We start from the raw sequence: 17,820 nt of genomic DNA, 5'->3' as shown, positions 1-17,820 counted from the left end.
TCTGGTTCGAGCAGAAAATCAACTACTTCAAGAAAAAGTTACTGAACTCGCCATGGTGTATCCAACAGGACCTAGGTTTCGAACTCCAGTCAACCCGATGCAATCCTTGGCGACCCCTGAAGCAGGAAACTCCTCTAGTCAACCAACCGTCCAGTCTGGCATCATTGGCGTCTCGATTTCGAATCCAGTGACTAATACTACGACTCCGACAACGACGTTATTACCATCTTTCCAAAGCTCGGCTCAAACCAATCAACAATCGCAGTCGATGACTGCCCCTCTTTTCTCATCTTCCCTTACTCTTCCTACTTTACTACCTACTAGTGTACCCTTTAGTCTGTTGACTAACGGTCTGAATTCTGGCTTTGCAGGAACCCCCTTGGAGCAGGCGATGGCTAAAAAATTGGCAGAGATGGAGGCTCTGATCACTCGCATCCCAGGAGTCCCAACCCCCCTTAGAAAGAGTCTACCACAGAGTTATGCAGACTCCCCTTTCGTCGACGCCATCGCTTTAGTGGAGATGCCGAAGAAATTTTCATTCCCAAGTATGAGAATGTATGATGGCACCTCAGATCCAGACGACCATATTGCATCCTACAAGCAGAGGATGTTCACTGCAGCCATACCCAGGGACCTTAGAGAGGCTTGCATGTGCAAAAGCTTCGGGTCGAGCCTCATTGGTCCAGCTCTCCAGTGGTACACCAACCTGCCGAACAACTCCATCGCCTCATTTGCCCAGCTGACAGACACGTTCGTTGAACAATTCGCGAGTAGTAAGAAGTTAGAGAAGCTCTCTGGAGACCTTTACCGACTTAGCCAGAGGCGAGGTGAACCACTTAGAGATTATGTAGGGAGGTTCAACAGAGAGAAAGTCTCGATCCCCTATTGCAACCAAGAGACGGCAGTGGATGCATTTCGAAAAGGGTTACTTCCAGACAGCGAACTCTACAAAGAACTCACCAAGTTCAACTACACCACCATGGAGGATGTCCTTGCTCGAGCTTGGGTAGAGATCCGTTGGGAAGAAGACGAGTACCATCGAAGCAGACACTACCTTAGCGATGAGCGATCCCGAGAACGTCGCTTGAGACGAACATATCGTAGATCAGATGGTAGATACTCAGAGCCTTACACTACCTCAAGGAGACCTCAACCTCGAGACAACAGAAAACCACTTGACCCACCAGGTCGAACTAGCGAAAGGCCACAAGGACCAATTCGCACCAGAATTCCAGAGTACAACTTGAACGTGGAACCAACTGAAGTTGTAGCAATCTTGAAGGGCATGGGAAACAATGTCCGATGGCCAGGAAAGACAAAGACCCCAAGCGAGAAACGAGACAACTCTAAATGGTGTGAGTTCCATGGTGATCATGGACATACCACTGCTGAATGCATCGCCCTCAAACTCGAGGTGGTCGAGTTACTGAAGAGAGGTCATCTCACTGACTTGTTAACCGACAAGGGAAAGAACACATTAGCTCAAAGAGATGTGCCGGCTAGAGAACCAGAGGAACCTACACCCTCGAAAACATGCTTAGTTATAACAGGAGGATCAGAAGTGAGTGGAGTCAGTCACTCAGCCACCAAAAGAAGTGCTCGAGCTACAGTCAACCCAATCGTCAGCTCAACCACAGGGCCCTCCTATACTGAGCAAACTATTAGCTTCCTGGACAATGAAATTTCTACTCTCATTAACCCTCATCATGATGCCCTCGTTATTTCACTTACAATTGCTAATTGTTTAGTTAAACGTATACTTGTAGATAATGGGTCTTCGACTAACGTTTTGTTTCTACATGGCTTGAAAGGTATGGGTCTGGAGGAATCTAGCATCTGTCGTCGCTCAACCATCCTAATTGGCTTTAGTGGTGAACAGAAATACACACTTGGAGAGGTCACTTTACCAGTCTACGCAGGAGGAATCAATCTCAGCACGACGTTTGTAGTGTTGGACTGCCCTTCGGCCTACAATTTGATTCTCGGAAGACCATGGATCCATGGCATGAGGGCTGTCCCTTCCACTTTCCACCAAGTAGTTAGATTTCCAACCCCTTGGGGAGTGCGAGATATCAGACGGGAACAGAGCATCTCGAGGAATTGCTATAAAAACACTCTGAAGGCCCCGAAGTCTCCATTATAGCAATTACAGAACGAGAAGCCTCCTAACGACCCTGATCACCCGAGCATGGAAGAATTGGATGAAGTCCAGATACACCCTGACTTTCCAGACCACAAAGTGCAGATTGGGTCAAGACTCAATCCTATATTGCGTAACAAACTCATAGAATTCTTATCTCTTAACCATAATTGTTTTGCTTGGTCGCATTCTGACATGACAGGTATCGATCCAGAGGTGATAGTTCATAAACTCCAAGTGGATCCTAACCACCCTCCAGTGAGACAGAAACGAAGAAAGTTCGCTCCAGAGCGCAATAGGGTGATTAATGAAGAAATCCAGAAGTTAATTGACATTGGGTCAGTTCGAGAAGGCAGTTATCCAGACTGGTCGGCCAACGTGGTAGTAGTGAGAAAGAAGAATGGGAAGTGGAGAGTCTGCATAGACTTTACTGACCTCAACAAAGCATGCCCTAAGGACTCGTTTCTATTACCTCACATCGACATGTTGGTTGATGACACTGCTGGACATGAGTTGCTGAGTTTCATGGACGCCTTCTCGGGATATAATCAGATATTGATGCACCCAGCCGACCAAGAGAAGACTGCATTTATCACTGATAGAGGCATATTCTGCTACAAGGTTATGCCCTTCGGGCTCAAGAACGCTGGAGCGACCTACCAGAGGCTAGTCAACAAGATGTTCTCCAGCATGTTAGGTGACACCATGGAGGTCTACATCGACGACATGTTGGTCAAGTCCTTGATCGCTGATCAACACCTCGAACACCTCCAGCAGGCTTTTGATGTCCTAAAAAGGTATAACATGAAACTTAACCCCACTAAATGTTCTTTCGGTGTGTCATCAAGAAAATTTCTAGGCTACATGGTTACCCAGAGAGGCATTGAAGCAAATCCTGACCAGATCCAGTCGGTCATCAATATCCCTTCTCCTTCCTGTGTCAAGGACGTCCAAAAACTGGTTGGCCGAGTAGCTGCTCTAAGTCGCTTTATCTCACGATCGTCAGAGAAGTGCCATCACTTCTTTTCCACCTTACGCAAGTCCAAAGAGTTCAACTGGACTCCAATTTGCGAAGAAGCACTTCAGGATTTGAAAAGGTATTTAACCACTCCACCTTTACTTTCAAAGCCTAAAGAATGTGAAAATTTATATATATATATATCTAGCGGTCTCTGAGACTGCTGTAAGTGCTGTGCTAATTCGAGAAGAAGAAGGTAAGCAATTTCCTGTTTATTACGTTAGTAAAACTTTGCTCGACGCCGAGACTCGCTATAGTCAGCTTGAAAAACTCGCATTGGCCTTAGTCATGGCAGCTAGGAAGTTGAGACCATACTTCCAGTGCCATTCAATAGTTGTAGTCACAACCTTTCCCTTGAAAAACATACTTCATAAACCAGAGTTGTCTGGGAAACTTACCAAATGGGCAGTAGAATTAAGTGAATATGATATAACCTATCGGCCTAGGACTGCCATCAAGTCCAAAGCATTAGCCGATTTTATCGTTGATTTTTCAGCTAACACTTTGCCACAGGCCGAGAAGGAACTTTTGTGTCTTACAGATCGAAGCAAACAAAAGTGGATCTTGTCTGTAGACGGCTGATGTGGCGTGAAAATGCCACATTTAGGTCACTTAACTTTGATGAGTTAGTTCTTTTCGAGTTTTATTTCTTATTATTTATGTGTTTTTATTGCTAGGTAATTTATTTGGGGTTTGACGTGTAATTCGGAATAAAGAGAGCGAATTATCACATTTTCATCTTATGCGGCAAAAGGGAAGAAAAGAGCACCAGGGGTATTTTGGTCATTTTGGTCAAAATCAGAAGTCAAACAACAAGTGAAGTCAATGACGAGTCCGACGGTAAAAACGGAAGTCGATTCGGAGTTCGGACAGAGAAGTTGTGAATGAAAGAAGCCGAGGTTCGGTCTTGAAACAAGGATTCTATGAAGGCACCCCCCTTGGTTCTAAATGTAGAGACAAGATGAAGGCACTCCCTTGCTTTAGAAAGAAGCCCAACCCAAGAGCCCAAAGAGGAAGAGAATAATGGAGAACTTATGAGCACCCTCTCTTTGGTCCAAGTCAAATGGTCTAAGTTTGACTAAGGCTAGGGTTGTGTATACACAAGTGAGAAAAAGGGGTCAAAGGAAAAAAAACTACTATTCATCATCTTCTTCACCAAGCAAGAGAGGGAGAAAGGGGTTCTAGGGTTTTTTGTTCTTGAAGTGATAGTTTGATAGAGAGAGAGCAAGAGAGGAAGAAGGAGGCAGCCGGCCAAGCTTGGCCGGCCAGCACTAGGCCGGCCAAGCAAGGCCGGCTCGGTTCGGGTGGAACAAGCACGGGAGCAGCTGCGAACTAGCACCACTCGGACGGCCATGGAAGCTGCTCGGGACAGCTTCATCAGCAGCTGCAGACGCGACCAGCAGCTGCTGTGGCAGCGACCAGCAGCTGTTGTGGCAGCGACCAGCTACACGGGACTTCAAGGACGCGGCCAACAGCAACTCCGGCAGCAGCTTCTCTCCAGCTCGGGGCGCCTCCACGGGATGCGGCTGCAGCTCGGACTTGCATGGGACGCGCGCACGGGGCTCGGGACAAGCTAGGGAAGGCCGGACAGCACCTCATTTGGCCGGATCTTACCATTTGGCCGGATTTCTTCTTGTCTTTGGCCGGATTCTTCTATGGTTTCCGGCCACTTTCTCGGCCGGAAACCTTAGGGCTTTTGCTCCCCATCATCTTGGCTAGCTTCCCATGTAGTTTGATTTGGTTTTGGGCTAATAATTGTTAGAGAGAGAAAGCTAGGGTTTAGCTTTAATGGAGGTTTGTGATAAGTGGAGAAGATGATGGTGGTCGCTATGGGGAACCCAGAAAATTGCTAAGGGGAGATCGGCTGCACCTTAAAGACTCATATTTTCCGACGATCTTAGCCTCGAACCACATCGGAAAAGGGGGATTCTCTCATCATTTTCTCTCCATTTCTTATTCAATCACCATGTTAGCTAACTTTAGTGTGTCGATTATATGAGATGAAATGTGATGAATTCGTGATTATGTTTAATATGATTTAATGTTTTGATAATAAATTGATGTTCTCTTATTTTGATTACTTGTTTCAATCGTTTTTCATGTGTCTTATCAAGTACTTCGCATAGTTAATCGATTAGGCAAAGTGATCGATATCAATCGTAGTCTAGATTCAAATTTCATGTGTCTTGTCATGCATTTCACATAGTTAGGCGACTAGACGACATTTTCGATGATTCGGTTTTAATCGTTTAGGAAGTTTGTTTGACTAAGTATTATCTCCGGACATACGTGGTGCTTTTGAACGTCCACCTTAGGAATCGAGACTAGATTTACCTCAATCCATTCGATTGGACCATACATAGTTATGGGTTTATTATCATGGATTCCCGGACTTCGACACCTCGCTCACTTATTTGTCTCCCGACTTTTGTTGCTTCCCGACTCTTGTTCCTTCGACTCTTCTCTCGAATCTCTCTCGCCCGTTTACATTGATAATTTAGTTTGTTTTACTTCCTTTATTCTCTTAGTGCTTATTCGTTTAAAAACCTTTCATTATCTTCATTTACTTGCGCTTTTGTCTAAGTAAGACTTTGATATCTGAACCGACGAATAAGACCATTCGATATCCAAACTACATTCCTATCCTTGGATCGATCCCGGCTTTGCCGGATTACTACTTGATACCTCCGCTTGGGTGTGCAACCTTTTCGGGTGCATCAACGGCTCAAGCAACATGAACGGGGTCGGTCTAGGCGTGGTCGTCCAATCTCCAGAAAGAGACCTGATCCAACGTGCCATTAGATGCAGCTTCAAAGCGACCAATAACGAAGCAGAGTACGAGGCCCTTATTGCTGGCCTAGCCCTTGCCAAAGACATGGGTATTCGACATCTTGAAATCAGGTCAGACTCCCAACTGGTAGTTAACCAGCTTCAAGGAACTTACCAAGCCCGAGACGCCAAAATGACAGTCTATCTGGCCCATGTATAAGAAATGCAAGTCGAATTCGAAGAAATTTGTATAACCCAAATTCCTCGACTTGACAATGAGCACACCGATGCACTGGCCAACTTGGGATCCTCCATCCAGACTAAACCAGTTCAAACTATCCCTCTGGTCATCCTCGAGTGGCCAGCTGTATGGAAGTCTCCAACTTCCCAAGTGGCCAGTACAAATCTAGCTGATAATTGGACGACTCCAATACTCCGATACTTAACGAATGATGAGCTTCCAGAAGATAAAAATGAGGCGAGGAGACTTCGAGCAAAAGCTGCGCGGTTCACTATACTTGAAGGCCAGTTGCTAAAAAGATCATACTCTAGCCCGTACCTCAAATGCGTCACTCCTAACGAAGCCAGGTACGTACTAGCAGAATTACATGAAGGTGAGTGCGGTAATCATGCAGGTGGTCGCAGTCTGGCTAACCGAGCCCTCACGGCTGGTTATTACTGACCAACCATGAGAACTGACGCTTCAAATTTCTCTAAACGGTGTGATAGTTGCAAACGATTCGCCCAATCCTCTCATTTGCCACCTGAACGCCTAAACTCAATTTTATCACCTTGGCCCTTCATGAAGTGGGGGATGGATATTGCAGGCAAACTTCCAACAGCCCCAAGGCAACGAGTATACATGCTAGCCGTTACTGACTATTTTACTAGGTGGATCGAGGCCGAAGCCTATCACCAAGTTCAAGATCGAGAGGTAAAAACTTTTGTCTGGAAAAATATTATTTGCAGGTTTGGAGTCCCGAAAGAGATTGTCACAGACAACGGGTCTCAGTTCATCAGTTTTGATTTTCAAGACTTCTGTCAAAATTGGGGGATCAAACTCAGCTTCTCTACCCCGAGGTACCCCCAATCGAATGGCCAAGCAGAAGCTTCGAACAAGACTATCATAAAAACTTTGAAGAAAAGGCTCAAGAAGGCTAAAGGAGCATGGGCAGACGAGCTACCTGGAGTCCTCTGGTCGTATCGAACCACTGCTCGAACTCCAACTGGCGAAACACCTTTCTCCCTTGCATATGGTTCAGAAGTTGTTCTGTCAGCCGAAGCAGGACTTCCATCAACTAGATCCTAATGGACTAGTGAAGAAGGGAACTAGGAACAACTCAACCATAACTTAGACACTATCGACGAGTTACGGGACTTGGCAGTAATCAGAAACGCAGCCTACCAACAGAAGGCAGCTCGCCACTACAACAAAAATATCAGAGCTCGAACCTTCAAAGTGGGTGACTGGGTACTTCGAAAAGTATTCCAGAACACTAAAGAAATTGGAGCTGGAAAATTAGCACCAACTTGGGAAGGACCCTACCTAATAACTAGGATAGTAGGGCAAGGTGCATACAAACTACAAGCCAAAGATGGACTCAACATCAATAACAGCTGGAACGCAACACATCTTAAGCTGTATCATTTCTAAACTCTTAACTTTTTGTTTAAATTTTATCTCAAACACTTTACTGACTTAAGCATCAGAGAGTCGGTGGCTACGCCACCGACTAAGCCTCTAGCTCGATTTTTTGCAGGATAGAGCATACAACTGGAATGCAACACATCTTAAACTGATGGAGCATACAGCTGGAATGCGACACATCTTAAGTCGTATCAATTCTAAACTCTAAACTTTTTGTTTAATTTTTTCCTCAAATACCTTACTGACTTAAGTATCGGAGAGTCGGTGGCTACGCCACCGACTAACCCTCCAGCTCGGTTTTTTGCAGGTTAGAGCATCTTACCCAGACAAACAGACGTCTCGCTAAAGGTGTATATCTCTCACCTTCCAAAACTCCACCTCAAAAGTTTATATTTTAAAAACTCTACTAAGTAACTTTTGTACTGGAGGGTCGATGGCGCCACCATCGACCTCCCACCCAATTGCAGAGCGACCACGAACGACAGGGGGACAAGCATGGGTGGAAAACCAAACCTCCATCATCCACCAGCTTCAGTCGACTCAAAAGATAACAGTCTGGAAAAGTTGATTCAACTTCTAGACCAAAAGGCGTGAAACATTCCCCACCTTCAATCAGGGACACAAAAATTATCAATGATCCCTCGGAAGCACGAACGAACCAAACAATTCTCAAGTCTTGCACAATCCAAGACTCCATATAAGGTCAAACAATGTTCATCTCAACTTCCATGAAGTACTGAATGTATTCAGTACTTACTTCTATCCTTCCCTCTATTGATAGAATATTACTAACTTGAGCGTCGGAGGGTCGATGGCGCTGCCATCGACCATCGTTTTTGTGTGCGTACAGGTCGGCTCAGGGACAAGCAGGAGAAGCACAACCTTCACTCATCCACTAACGCTAACCGACCGGTAAACAACCTAAGTCCAGAAAAACTATTTTTCTACACTTAGGCTGGGGGATAAACGGTGTCTCGGATTCCCTCAGAGCCAAAGCAAGACTAGAGCTTCGATCTTACACTTCAAACGAAGAACACAAGACTTCTACGGGGAATCAGTACTTCCTAGAAGCTTATTGTCACTTCAACGAGGCAACAAGGTCCACGCTCGAACTCTAATTGGCCTAACAGGGACAACGTCACACCAAAATGCAAGCTGAACTTCCTGCATAACCGTGTTAGAGACCAGAGCAATCAACCTCAAACTTCTAGACGAAGAACATAAGACCTCGACGAAAGCACAATTATTTCTAGAGTCTTACTGTCACTTCAACGAAGCGACGTGGTTCACACTCGATCTCCAGGTTGTCTAACAGGAAGTACTACTACATCATACACCTTCTTACACCCCCCATTTCAGCCACACAATACACAAGACGCCACTTATCTTACTTCCTCTATTAATTGCTTTTATTTAACTCTCTTTACACATTGCAGTTCATGTGGGCCGAGACGTCTCCCAGACTCCACCCTGCCTATGGAAGGTTCTGGATAAACACAACCCGAGGAATGTTAATGCCTCGGATGTTACCTAAAAACAACAAAAGAGCTCAGACCATCGAAATCATCAAAGCAATAGAATGACTTGAAAATTTCACCTTCTTCCCGAAAGAACACGACCTCGAGCTCTACATGACAGAATTACGCCTCAAGGCTCGACTCCAACTACAAAGTCTCAAAATTCTACCATTCCAGAAGAACGCAATCAAAGATGCTATCCCATGGACAGCTCTGTAGACAACAACGCAATCCCGAAGGTCAGGCTAAAAAAGAGCACCCTAAAATTTCATCCACTAGGCCCGGGATTACAAACCTCAAGTCTAAATTACTTTGTAATACTTCTTACTCAACTCATTTTTGTTACATTTTCTTATGAGTACCTTTTTGTTTTTTGAGTGTTTGATTGAAGTGACTTGAGTCATAAAACTCATTGAAGAGATCATCACCCTTACAAATATTTGAATGTCAAGACTACAATTCTACTGATAAAAACCAAGTAAAAGGAAAGTTAGAACAACAACAAGGCATCACAAAAAGCCCCATGGGCGTCTAAAGTTGCATATGCCTTGAGGGCGTTTAATACACGTCTGGAACACAAAAACAAAGCCCCATGGGCACCGAGACGACACGACTTGCCTCAAAGGCATCGAAAATACGTCTAAACAAAAAACTACCCAACATCAAAGACCTGATCAAGCATCTGGTCCATCTATAGTATCATCATGAGAGTCGTACCCGTTCTCCCTTCGCCATTCCCTCCAGTTCTCCAACTCGTCGTTTATGACCCAGGTTGTATGGAGACCGCTCTGGTACTCCTTCGCCATCTCGGCTCGAGCACGTAATGTTTGTTGCACAGTCACTATGCTTCGCCTTGAATCCTTCGGAAGAAACTTTCAACTCCTCATGAGAAACCTTCAACCTCGACATTTCTTCCTTAAGCAAACTAATGCGAGCCTCAAGGGCACTCTCCTTGTCCTTCCCCTTCGAGCGGTCCTCCTTCAACTCAGCTACCTGCTTCACGTAAGAAGAAATGAGCCTCTGGGCATGAAAGATCCCAGACGCAGCCTGCAACAAACGTAAAAATACATCAACCACTCTATCGCCCAAGGGGATAAGAGTTCGAGAGGCACAAAATATTACTTGGACGCCGCCGATGACCACGCGCCTCATCGCCTCCTCAGCACCCAACTCGCCAAGGAAGTCGACATCACCATCCAAGTAGTAGAGATCAGACAATCCTTGCATAATGGAAGGGTCTTGAAACACTGATGCACCCTCGGGCACTTGAGTACGATAATTACCCACTTGAATCGGCATAAAGGTCGCCTTGGGGCGAGCACGCTCAACCGAAGGGCCCGGCTCGACCGAGGTAGTCGAAGGACCGACTGGCTGAGATGGAGCAGAGGAAGTTTCCTCTTCTTTGCGCCCTTAGCAGCAAGTTCCTTTGCCGAGGGCGGAAGAATGCTCCGTGGAGGCATATCGTCAGCTAAACAAGTCAAACAGAGAAAAGGTAAGTGAAACATAATGCAACTATAACTCGTTAGTTTAAGCAAACGATGTACCTATTGGAACGACAGAAAGAGGGCGAGTGATACGTTGGTGTCGAAGGTTTGTCGGACAAAGAAGGGTCGTCCAATCTCTCCTCTCGACCTCTAAGAAAGTGAAAGCCTCGAGTCTAGACTCGACTTCCTCGAAAGTCAGACCGTGGCGGTTGCCCTTCTTCACACCTAAGCAGAAGATATTCAGGTGACAAAACTCTTTACTTAACAAAAATCAAACAAACAACGCATGCATAACTCACAAGGGCGACGCCAGCCAAGTGGAAAATTCTGCTCAGTACTACAACCAAACATGCCGCAAAGGAAGAAGTATCGGCATTGCCAATTCCTGTCATGTTTGGTCAAATTAAGGATAGGGTGGACCATACCGCTGCGAATCTTTAGCTGATACCGACCGCGGTCTAAGTGATTCTCTTTCAAGTAATAATACGCGCAAACGTCGACCTCGTCTACATCTTGCTCCTCCTTTTCCGCTAAGGCAACTAGAGCTAACAACAACCTCCAAGTGTTCGGCATGAGCTGAGAAGGGGCTATTTTGTACCGAGATAGCACTCTGCAAACTAGGGAAGGCACAGGATGCCTAAGGCCCGAACGGAAGCAATGCTCGTAGATAGCCGTCCAACCAGGGGGACTGCCCCAGCTGGCAAGCTCGTTAGGGCGAGCCGCCCTAATATCGTCTTCGGGTGGAATATCATACTTATGTCGCAATCCACTAACATATTCGTCATCAAGTATCGAAAAACAACACCTCTCTGGCATATCCTCTACCTCGGCACTACGCGAGTCTGAGGCACCCTCGTCGTTGTCATCAGTAAGGCACATGCTCGGGTCCTCCATCCTACAAGTCATCGACGGAAAAGGGTGAACAATTGCTTCCCACCTAATGTCGAGGCCTACAAACTTTTGTCTGGAGCAAATCCAACAAATATTTACACGTATGACTCGCAAGGGAACCAATACTTAATCCAACTAGACTATATTTGGTCTCTTTAGAACAACCAAAGTCCCGCTAAATGGATTGAGCCAACACTTAGTCCAGCTAGACTATATTTGGTCTCTCTAGGGCAACTAAAGTCCCACTAAATGGATTGAGCCAACACTTAGTCCAGCTAGACTATATTTGGTCTCTATATGATAACTAAAGTCCTGCTAAACTTTAAATGGCTAGGCATCTAATACTACCATAACACCTAAGAGACGAGCCGACACTTAGCTACCTAGACTACTTTAAGCAAATTGAAGGCCAATATTCCATAAATAGCAAAACATGGATTTCAACAAATATATTATTTCATAAAGATTCAAGCATCAAAATCTAGCTAAAAGCATGCAAAGGAAAAAATATGGAAAGCATGGGAAGAACATATGAAGAACATGGGAGAAACAAGCAAAGAATATGAAGAACAAAGATAAAAACCAAAAACCTTACCTTAAATATTCAAAGCAAGCAAAATCCCTCCACAAGTTGCTCCAAATCCTCACAAGTTGCTCCAAGTCCTCACAACACAAGTGAGGGAGTGAGGGGTCCTCACTCCTTTATATAGGGGTTGGGCTACAAAAGGAGTGGATCACACCAATTCACATGTCACATCACCATGTAGTACTATTACACCCACAAAATTTACTTTGTCATAAATGTGTCATATAGTTGTTGAGACCCCCCACAAATAATGTGTGTTGCCTATTTAATTATATGACACTTGAACACATTTGTTCACACACATATATGTATACTACACATGATAGATGTACATATATATTATATATTATACATACGCATATAATTATATATACATATACCCACATATATATAAGTATTTATACACACATACTTATATTTGTATATATACATGCACCTTTATGTATATATATATACTATACTGTACACTCACATGTAACAAAAAAAAAAAAATTCCCAGACCGCCAAGAGGCAGTTTGGAAGAAAGTCCTCCAAGCTGCCTATTGGCGGTCTGGAGGAAAAAACTCCTCCAAACCGCCCAAAGGCAGTTTGGAGGAAAAAATTCCTCCAACCCGCCTCTGGGCGGTCTGGAGGAATAAGTCCTCCAAACTGCCCATAGGCATTTTGGAGGGATTGCCCCAAAATGCCCATAGGCAGGTTGGAGGCCTTTGCTCTGACATCGCCCAATTCTCTAATTTTTCTTTAACAGCGGTGTTTTGGTCTGTCCGACATTCGTATAAAATCCTTCAATTCGTAGATTAATTTTAGGCCCACAGACAATATTTTGACATTTCATATATACAAATAATGGTCTCAAATTATCCGACGAATTACCAAGATCTTTAGGCCGACACAATAACGGTTGAAATTAACTGAACTATGACTCCGGTACGACACTGGATTTGGACGTTCCCTCGACGCTACCAACCTACTCTCTAAGTGAGCAAATCACTAACTTAGAGAGTGGGGGACAAACTGTAGTGGTCAAAAATCGTGTTGGGCCCACTTCGTCTAAAGGTCGCCTAGACCGAGCCTACTTCGAACAAATATCATTTGGGTCCGACCCACTTGCCTACTAGTTGGACACTCTCCAACGTGGAATTCGGCCAACTAAAGGTCCAAATGGCTCTAAGCCCTTGTGAACGTCCATCTAGACGAACAATAACCCATTAAAAGTTATAATGCTCCAAGCACCCCTTGGTCGCCCTCAACCGAGCCTGCCGGATACCGAGTCAACCTAAACTCCGCTGACCTCGCCACGTACTCATCTGACGAAGTCGCTCCAAAACCCCACGTCGCCTTAAGTACCGTTAGGCGATCTCAGACTACAAAGGGTTTAAAGTCGAGGCGGCGTAATCGTACGATCGAGTTACTCCAAGCGACAGATCGACGGTTAAGAACGAGTCTCCCTTAGGGTTTGGGGTCACCTTCGACCCCAATTATCTCGGATCTAACAGACTCCACGAGTCCATCAGTCGCCTATAAATAGAAGGAGACTCAGACTCCAAAGACATCGGATACCGACTAGAAAACTACAGAACATTCTTCTCTTTCTCTCTCTCACATTTAGTATCTTCTGATCAGTGCTCTAAACGACGATAATCGACCTTCGAATTCCAGAAGACATGAAGGGTAATCTTCTAGGGGATCACTCTAGACGACGATATTACATCTTCAAGCTCCATTATCCTCGAAGTCCTTCTGAAGTCCTTTCGAGACGACCTCTCGACCTGCTCCAAGAGATCAATCTGACCAACTATCTAGTAGAGTCGAAGCTCCGACCACTCTAAGAGTCTAGCCACCCTCCGACGATATAACACGGTGACACCCTCAGCATTCAATCGTTTAAATACTTATCTTTTATAGTTTGCTGACTTGACTGTCGGACTGCCCTTGGCAAGACACCATCCCGGTGTCCCCAAGACTTCACGGTTTTATTTGTTTTTGTCTGTCTACAGGTCCAACCGGAACTTCGTCCATCTCGAGGTCTAAAGCCCAAGTTGTCGGTGGCCCACCAATCGACGATCTATTAATTGTGTGATTTTCTACCGTCCACAATGTTCATCTAACTTTTGACTCGTTTGTATCTACTAATGTAGCTTCCCCTTCTCCTGTTTCCTCATAGTAGAGTTTATTTGATTTGTACCGGACTCCCATTTTCTATATTTTATGTGGAAAAAAGGAGTACACAAATAAATGCTCAATCTGAAAAAGTACTTCATATTTAGAGCATGTCCTAGATTTTTGTAGGAACAAAATATAAAATGTTTTAGCATTTTCTAGAACAACGTAGACTCGCATATCTAAATATCTCGGTAAATTTGAGAAGTTATAAATTTCATTGTTTCATACCTGAGGTAAATAAACAAATTCAGTGGATCTAAACTTCTTTATCTTGAAATATCATTTTTATTTGCTTTCTCTTCTTTATTTTTGTAGACCTAACTTTGGCCAATATTTTCTAAGTAAATGGAGGTCTTCTGTTCAACAAAAAAATGGAGGTCTTCTAACTTCAATACAAATTGTGATGGATATAGCTTTTTGATCGCGAAGTTAGTCGCCCGTAGGATCACTGGAGTGCGGGCGACAACTTCCTGATCAAAAAATTAAATTCATTATACATATTTTTTGTGAAGACCGGACAAGGCATTTGCAGTCCGTTTTAAGTATTGGGTGGTTATAGGTCTCTCTCACTCTAAAAAAAAAAAAAAGTAAACCCTAGATGATACATCAATTAATAAATCAAATAAGAAGTTTTCATGAATATCATCTTGCTTTAAGGGAGATTACGTAAACCACTACTATAAAGGGCAGTTATCTCTCTTAATAGTGACAATGATTCTGCTTGTTCCTCCATTATTCAAAACAGTAATATAAAATGTAGTTATCCCTGTCAATAGTGATATTATTGAAAATGCAAAATTTGAAAGAACCCTTTAATTGTATCAAAATAATAATAAGATACATCATACCCATGAAAGTAAATTTCATTAAGTATAACAATTATCAGTTTGATTCAAAACCCATAACTCAATCTATTATATTAAAACAGGTCAGTCGGTTATCCAGGGGATAAGTCTGACCGTTCATTTTATTATCTTTGATTAGATCGAACGACTGATATAAAATCTTCTTAGTGTAATTTGACTTAAACCATAAGGGTATTAGTGTAAACAATTAACTTTTTGTAGTTATTTGGTTACAATCTCCCACTTTTATCTCTCACGATTGCACAATTAATTGTTTTTCTCCCACTTTTGATTATTCGGTTACAATATCCAAAAAAAACTACCTAATACCTGCGGCCAAAACTACCCACCTTTGCACATTTCTAATTTCAAGTAAAAAGTTCCTTAATTTTCTCATGAAATCAAAACCTCCAAATTTGTTTTTAACTCTGCTTAACAAATTCTCCTTAATTATAGCTACCATAATACTCTCCACCGTCTTTCACTTTTAAATCCAAAATATCATAACTCATTTAATTATCTCAGAGAAATGTTCAGAGAAATCGTGTATTCTCGGTTTAACCTACAATTTATTTTTGTTCTCCTCGAAGGCGTTAGCCAAGAGGGATCTTCCCCGTCCGTAGGACGGGGAGGGAACCTAGTCAACTCAAAAATGGTAAGTTGAATGGGAAAAAAGAAGTATGATATTGAAGTTGGGAAGAGCTGAACAAGGGTAATTAGGAGGGATCAAGATTTAATTAGTTCTTATAACCAAGTTGTTGGAGACGTAATTGGCTTGAATCAACCAGTGATTCATTTTGCCATTGAGATGGTAATACCATCTCTCTCTCTCTCTCTATATATATATATATATATATATATATATATATATATATATATATATATATATATATATGCCTAACTACATAGACTTTTCAATAAAAAACAAACAATCATGTCTTTGTGTTATTTGGTTATAATCTTTCTCCCATGAATGATAAGAAATTAGGAACAACCTTTATCTCCATTGAATGATAAGAATTTAAAACCCCTGGGTTTTAATAAGTTGATTTACATAAACTTCCACCTTTAATTAGTAATTACTAAAACGTTAGATTTAAGAGTTAATTCCTATATGGCCCCCTACTTTGTGACCAGCTTCCTTTATTGCCCCTTGTTTTTCGTAAATTCAAATATGACCCCTTATTTTCAAGTAAATGTCCTTACTGTGTCCTTCTTAATTCTAAATTTAAAACATTAAAAAAAATTTATTTCTACCTCACCCCTCTCTCTCTCTCTCCAGCTCACCTCTTTCTTCTCCGGCAGTAGACTGTTCACGAATAGATCTGTTCGTGAAAAGATCTTCCGGCGAAGGGAAACCCCCTTCGCCGGAGTTTTTAGAGAGAGAGAGAGTGGAGAGATTTTTTTTTTTTAAAAAAATTTAGAGAGAGAGAGGAGAGAGAATTTTTTTTTTTTTTTTTTAGGTTTGAAGGTTGCTGGCCGGAAAATTTTCCGGCCGGCAACCTTCCGGAGAAGAAAGAGGTGAATTGGAGAGAGAGAGAGAGAGGTGAATTGGAGAGAGAGAGAGAGAGAGGTGAATTGGAGAGAGAGAGAGAGGTGAATTGGAGAGAGAGAGAGAGAGGTGAATTGGAGAGAGAGAGAGAGAGGTGAATTGGAGAGAGAGAGAGAGAGATAGGTGAATTGGAGAGAGAGAGAGAGGTGAATTGGAGAGTGAGAGAGGTGAATTGGAGGGAGAGAGAGGGGTGAGGTGTAGGGAGAGATGAGGTGGAGAGAGAGGGGTGAGGTGGAAATAACATTTTTTTAATGTTTTAAATTTAGAATTAAGAATGGTAGTAATGACATTTACTTGAAAATAAGGGGGTCATATTTGAATTTACGAAAAAAAAGGGCCATAAAGGAAACTGGTCAGAAAGTAGGGGGTCATATAGGAATTAACTCTAGATTTAACTTTGATAATTTCAATATTAACTTATTGCCTCTTTACGTTTTATACCTCCTTTACTAAGTGATTTACATTTTACACTACCTTTACTAACAGACTTGTTCCCTTACGTTTTGGCCCACCTTTACTAATTGATTTATATTATACACCGCCTTTAATAATAGATTTACGTTTTACACCAGGTATTCGAAACGAAATGACAAGATCGAAATGAAGAGACAAGATCAATTGAAGGGTCAAGATGACACCAAATTATGGCCGTTTTTTTGACCATTTTTGCTCTTTTTGGAGCCTTATTTTTTCTATTTAAACCCATGAAACAACACTAAAAACTTCACACTTACTATCAACAACTACTACTTGGCATTTATTTAATGGCTTCTTCAAGTTCATCAAATGCTTTTCAAAATAAAAGATCACAATAAGAGGTTGTTTTTTTACTCTAGTTCTTTTAATTTATTTATATGATTATAATTTTTCAATTTTCATCATGTTTAGGTTATTTATCAACTTTGCGATCAATACGGACATTCGGTGCTAGATTTTTCATGGATGTATCCAAGATTCACAAACAACAATTGCAATGGAATTAGGAAAGTGATGGTACCCGAGAAACCTAATTCATTTGGTGAAAATTTTCTTACTTGCTTGTTGCCACGATCGAGTGAGAATCAGCTGCGTATGACACAATTCGCAAAAAGAGCGTATCACACAAATCGCAAAAAAGAAAAATAAATCGAGGGAAATTAATTTCCTATACTAAAATATGTCCAAATAAATCAAGGGAAATTAATTTCCTATACTAAAATATGTCCAG

At 42.6% G+C, this 17,820-nt stretch overlaps 1 protein-coding gene across 1 annotated transcript; it reads left to right on the top strand.

Annotated features, from left to right (window-relative positions):
- The first annotated feature begins 979 nt into the window (after positions 1-979).
- Positions 980-2,143, top strand: LOC147568675 (uncharacterized). The gene has a single exon (XM_086660671.1). It carries the CDS (start codon positions 980-982, stop codon positions 2,141-2,143), a length of 1,164 nt encoding a protein of 387 aa, XP_086516797.1.
- The last annotated feature ends 15,677 nt before the right edge of the window (positions 2,144-17,820 follow it).

Source organism: Eschscholzia californica, unplaced genomic scaffold (assembly GCF_041429995.1).
Source record: "Eschscholzia californica isolate CP2 unplaced genomic scaffold, dmEscCali1.0.p SCAF_1, whole genome shotgun sequence".
Lineage (NCBI taxonomy): Eukaryota > Viridiplantae > Streptophyta > Magnoliopsida > Ranunculales > Papaveraceae > Eschscholzia > Eschscholzia californica.
This window is presented reverse-complemented; position numbering and strand designations above follow the sequence as displayed.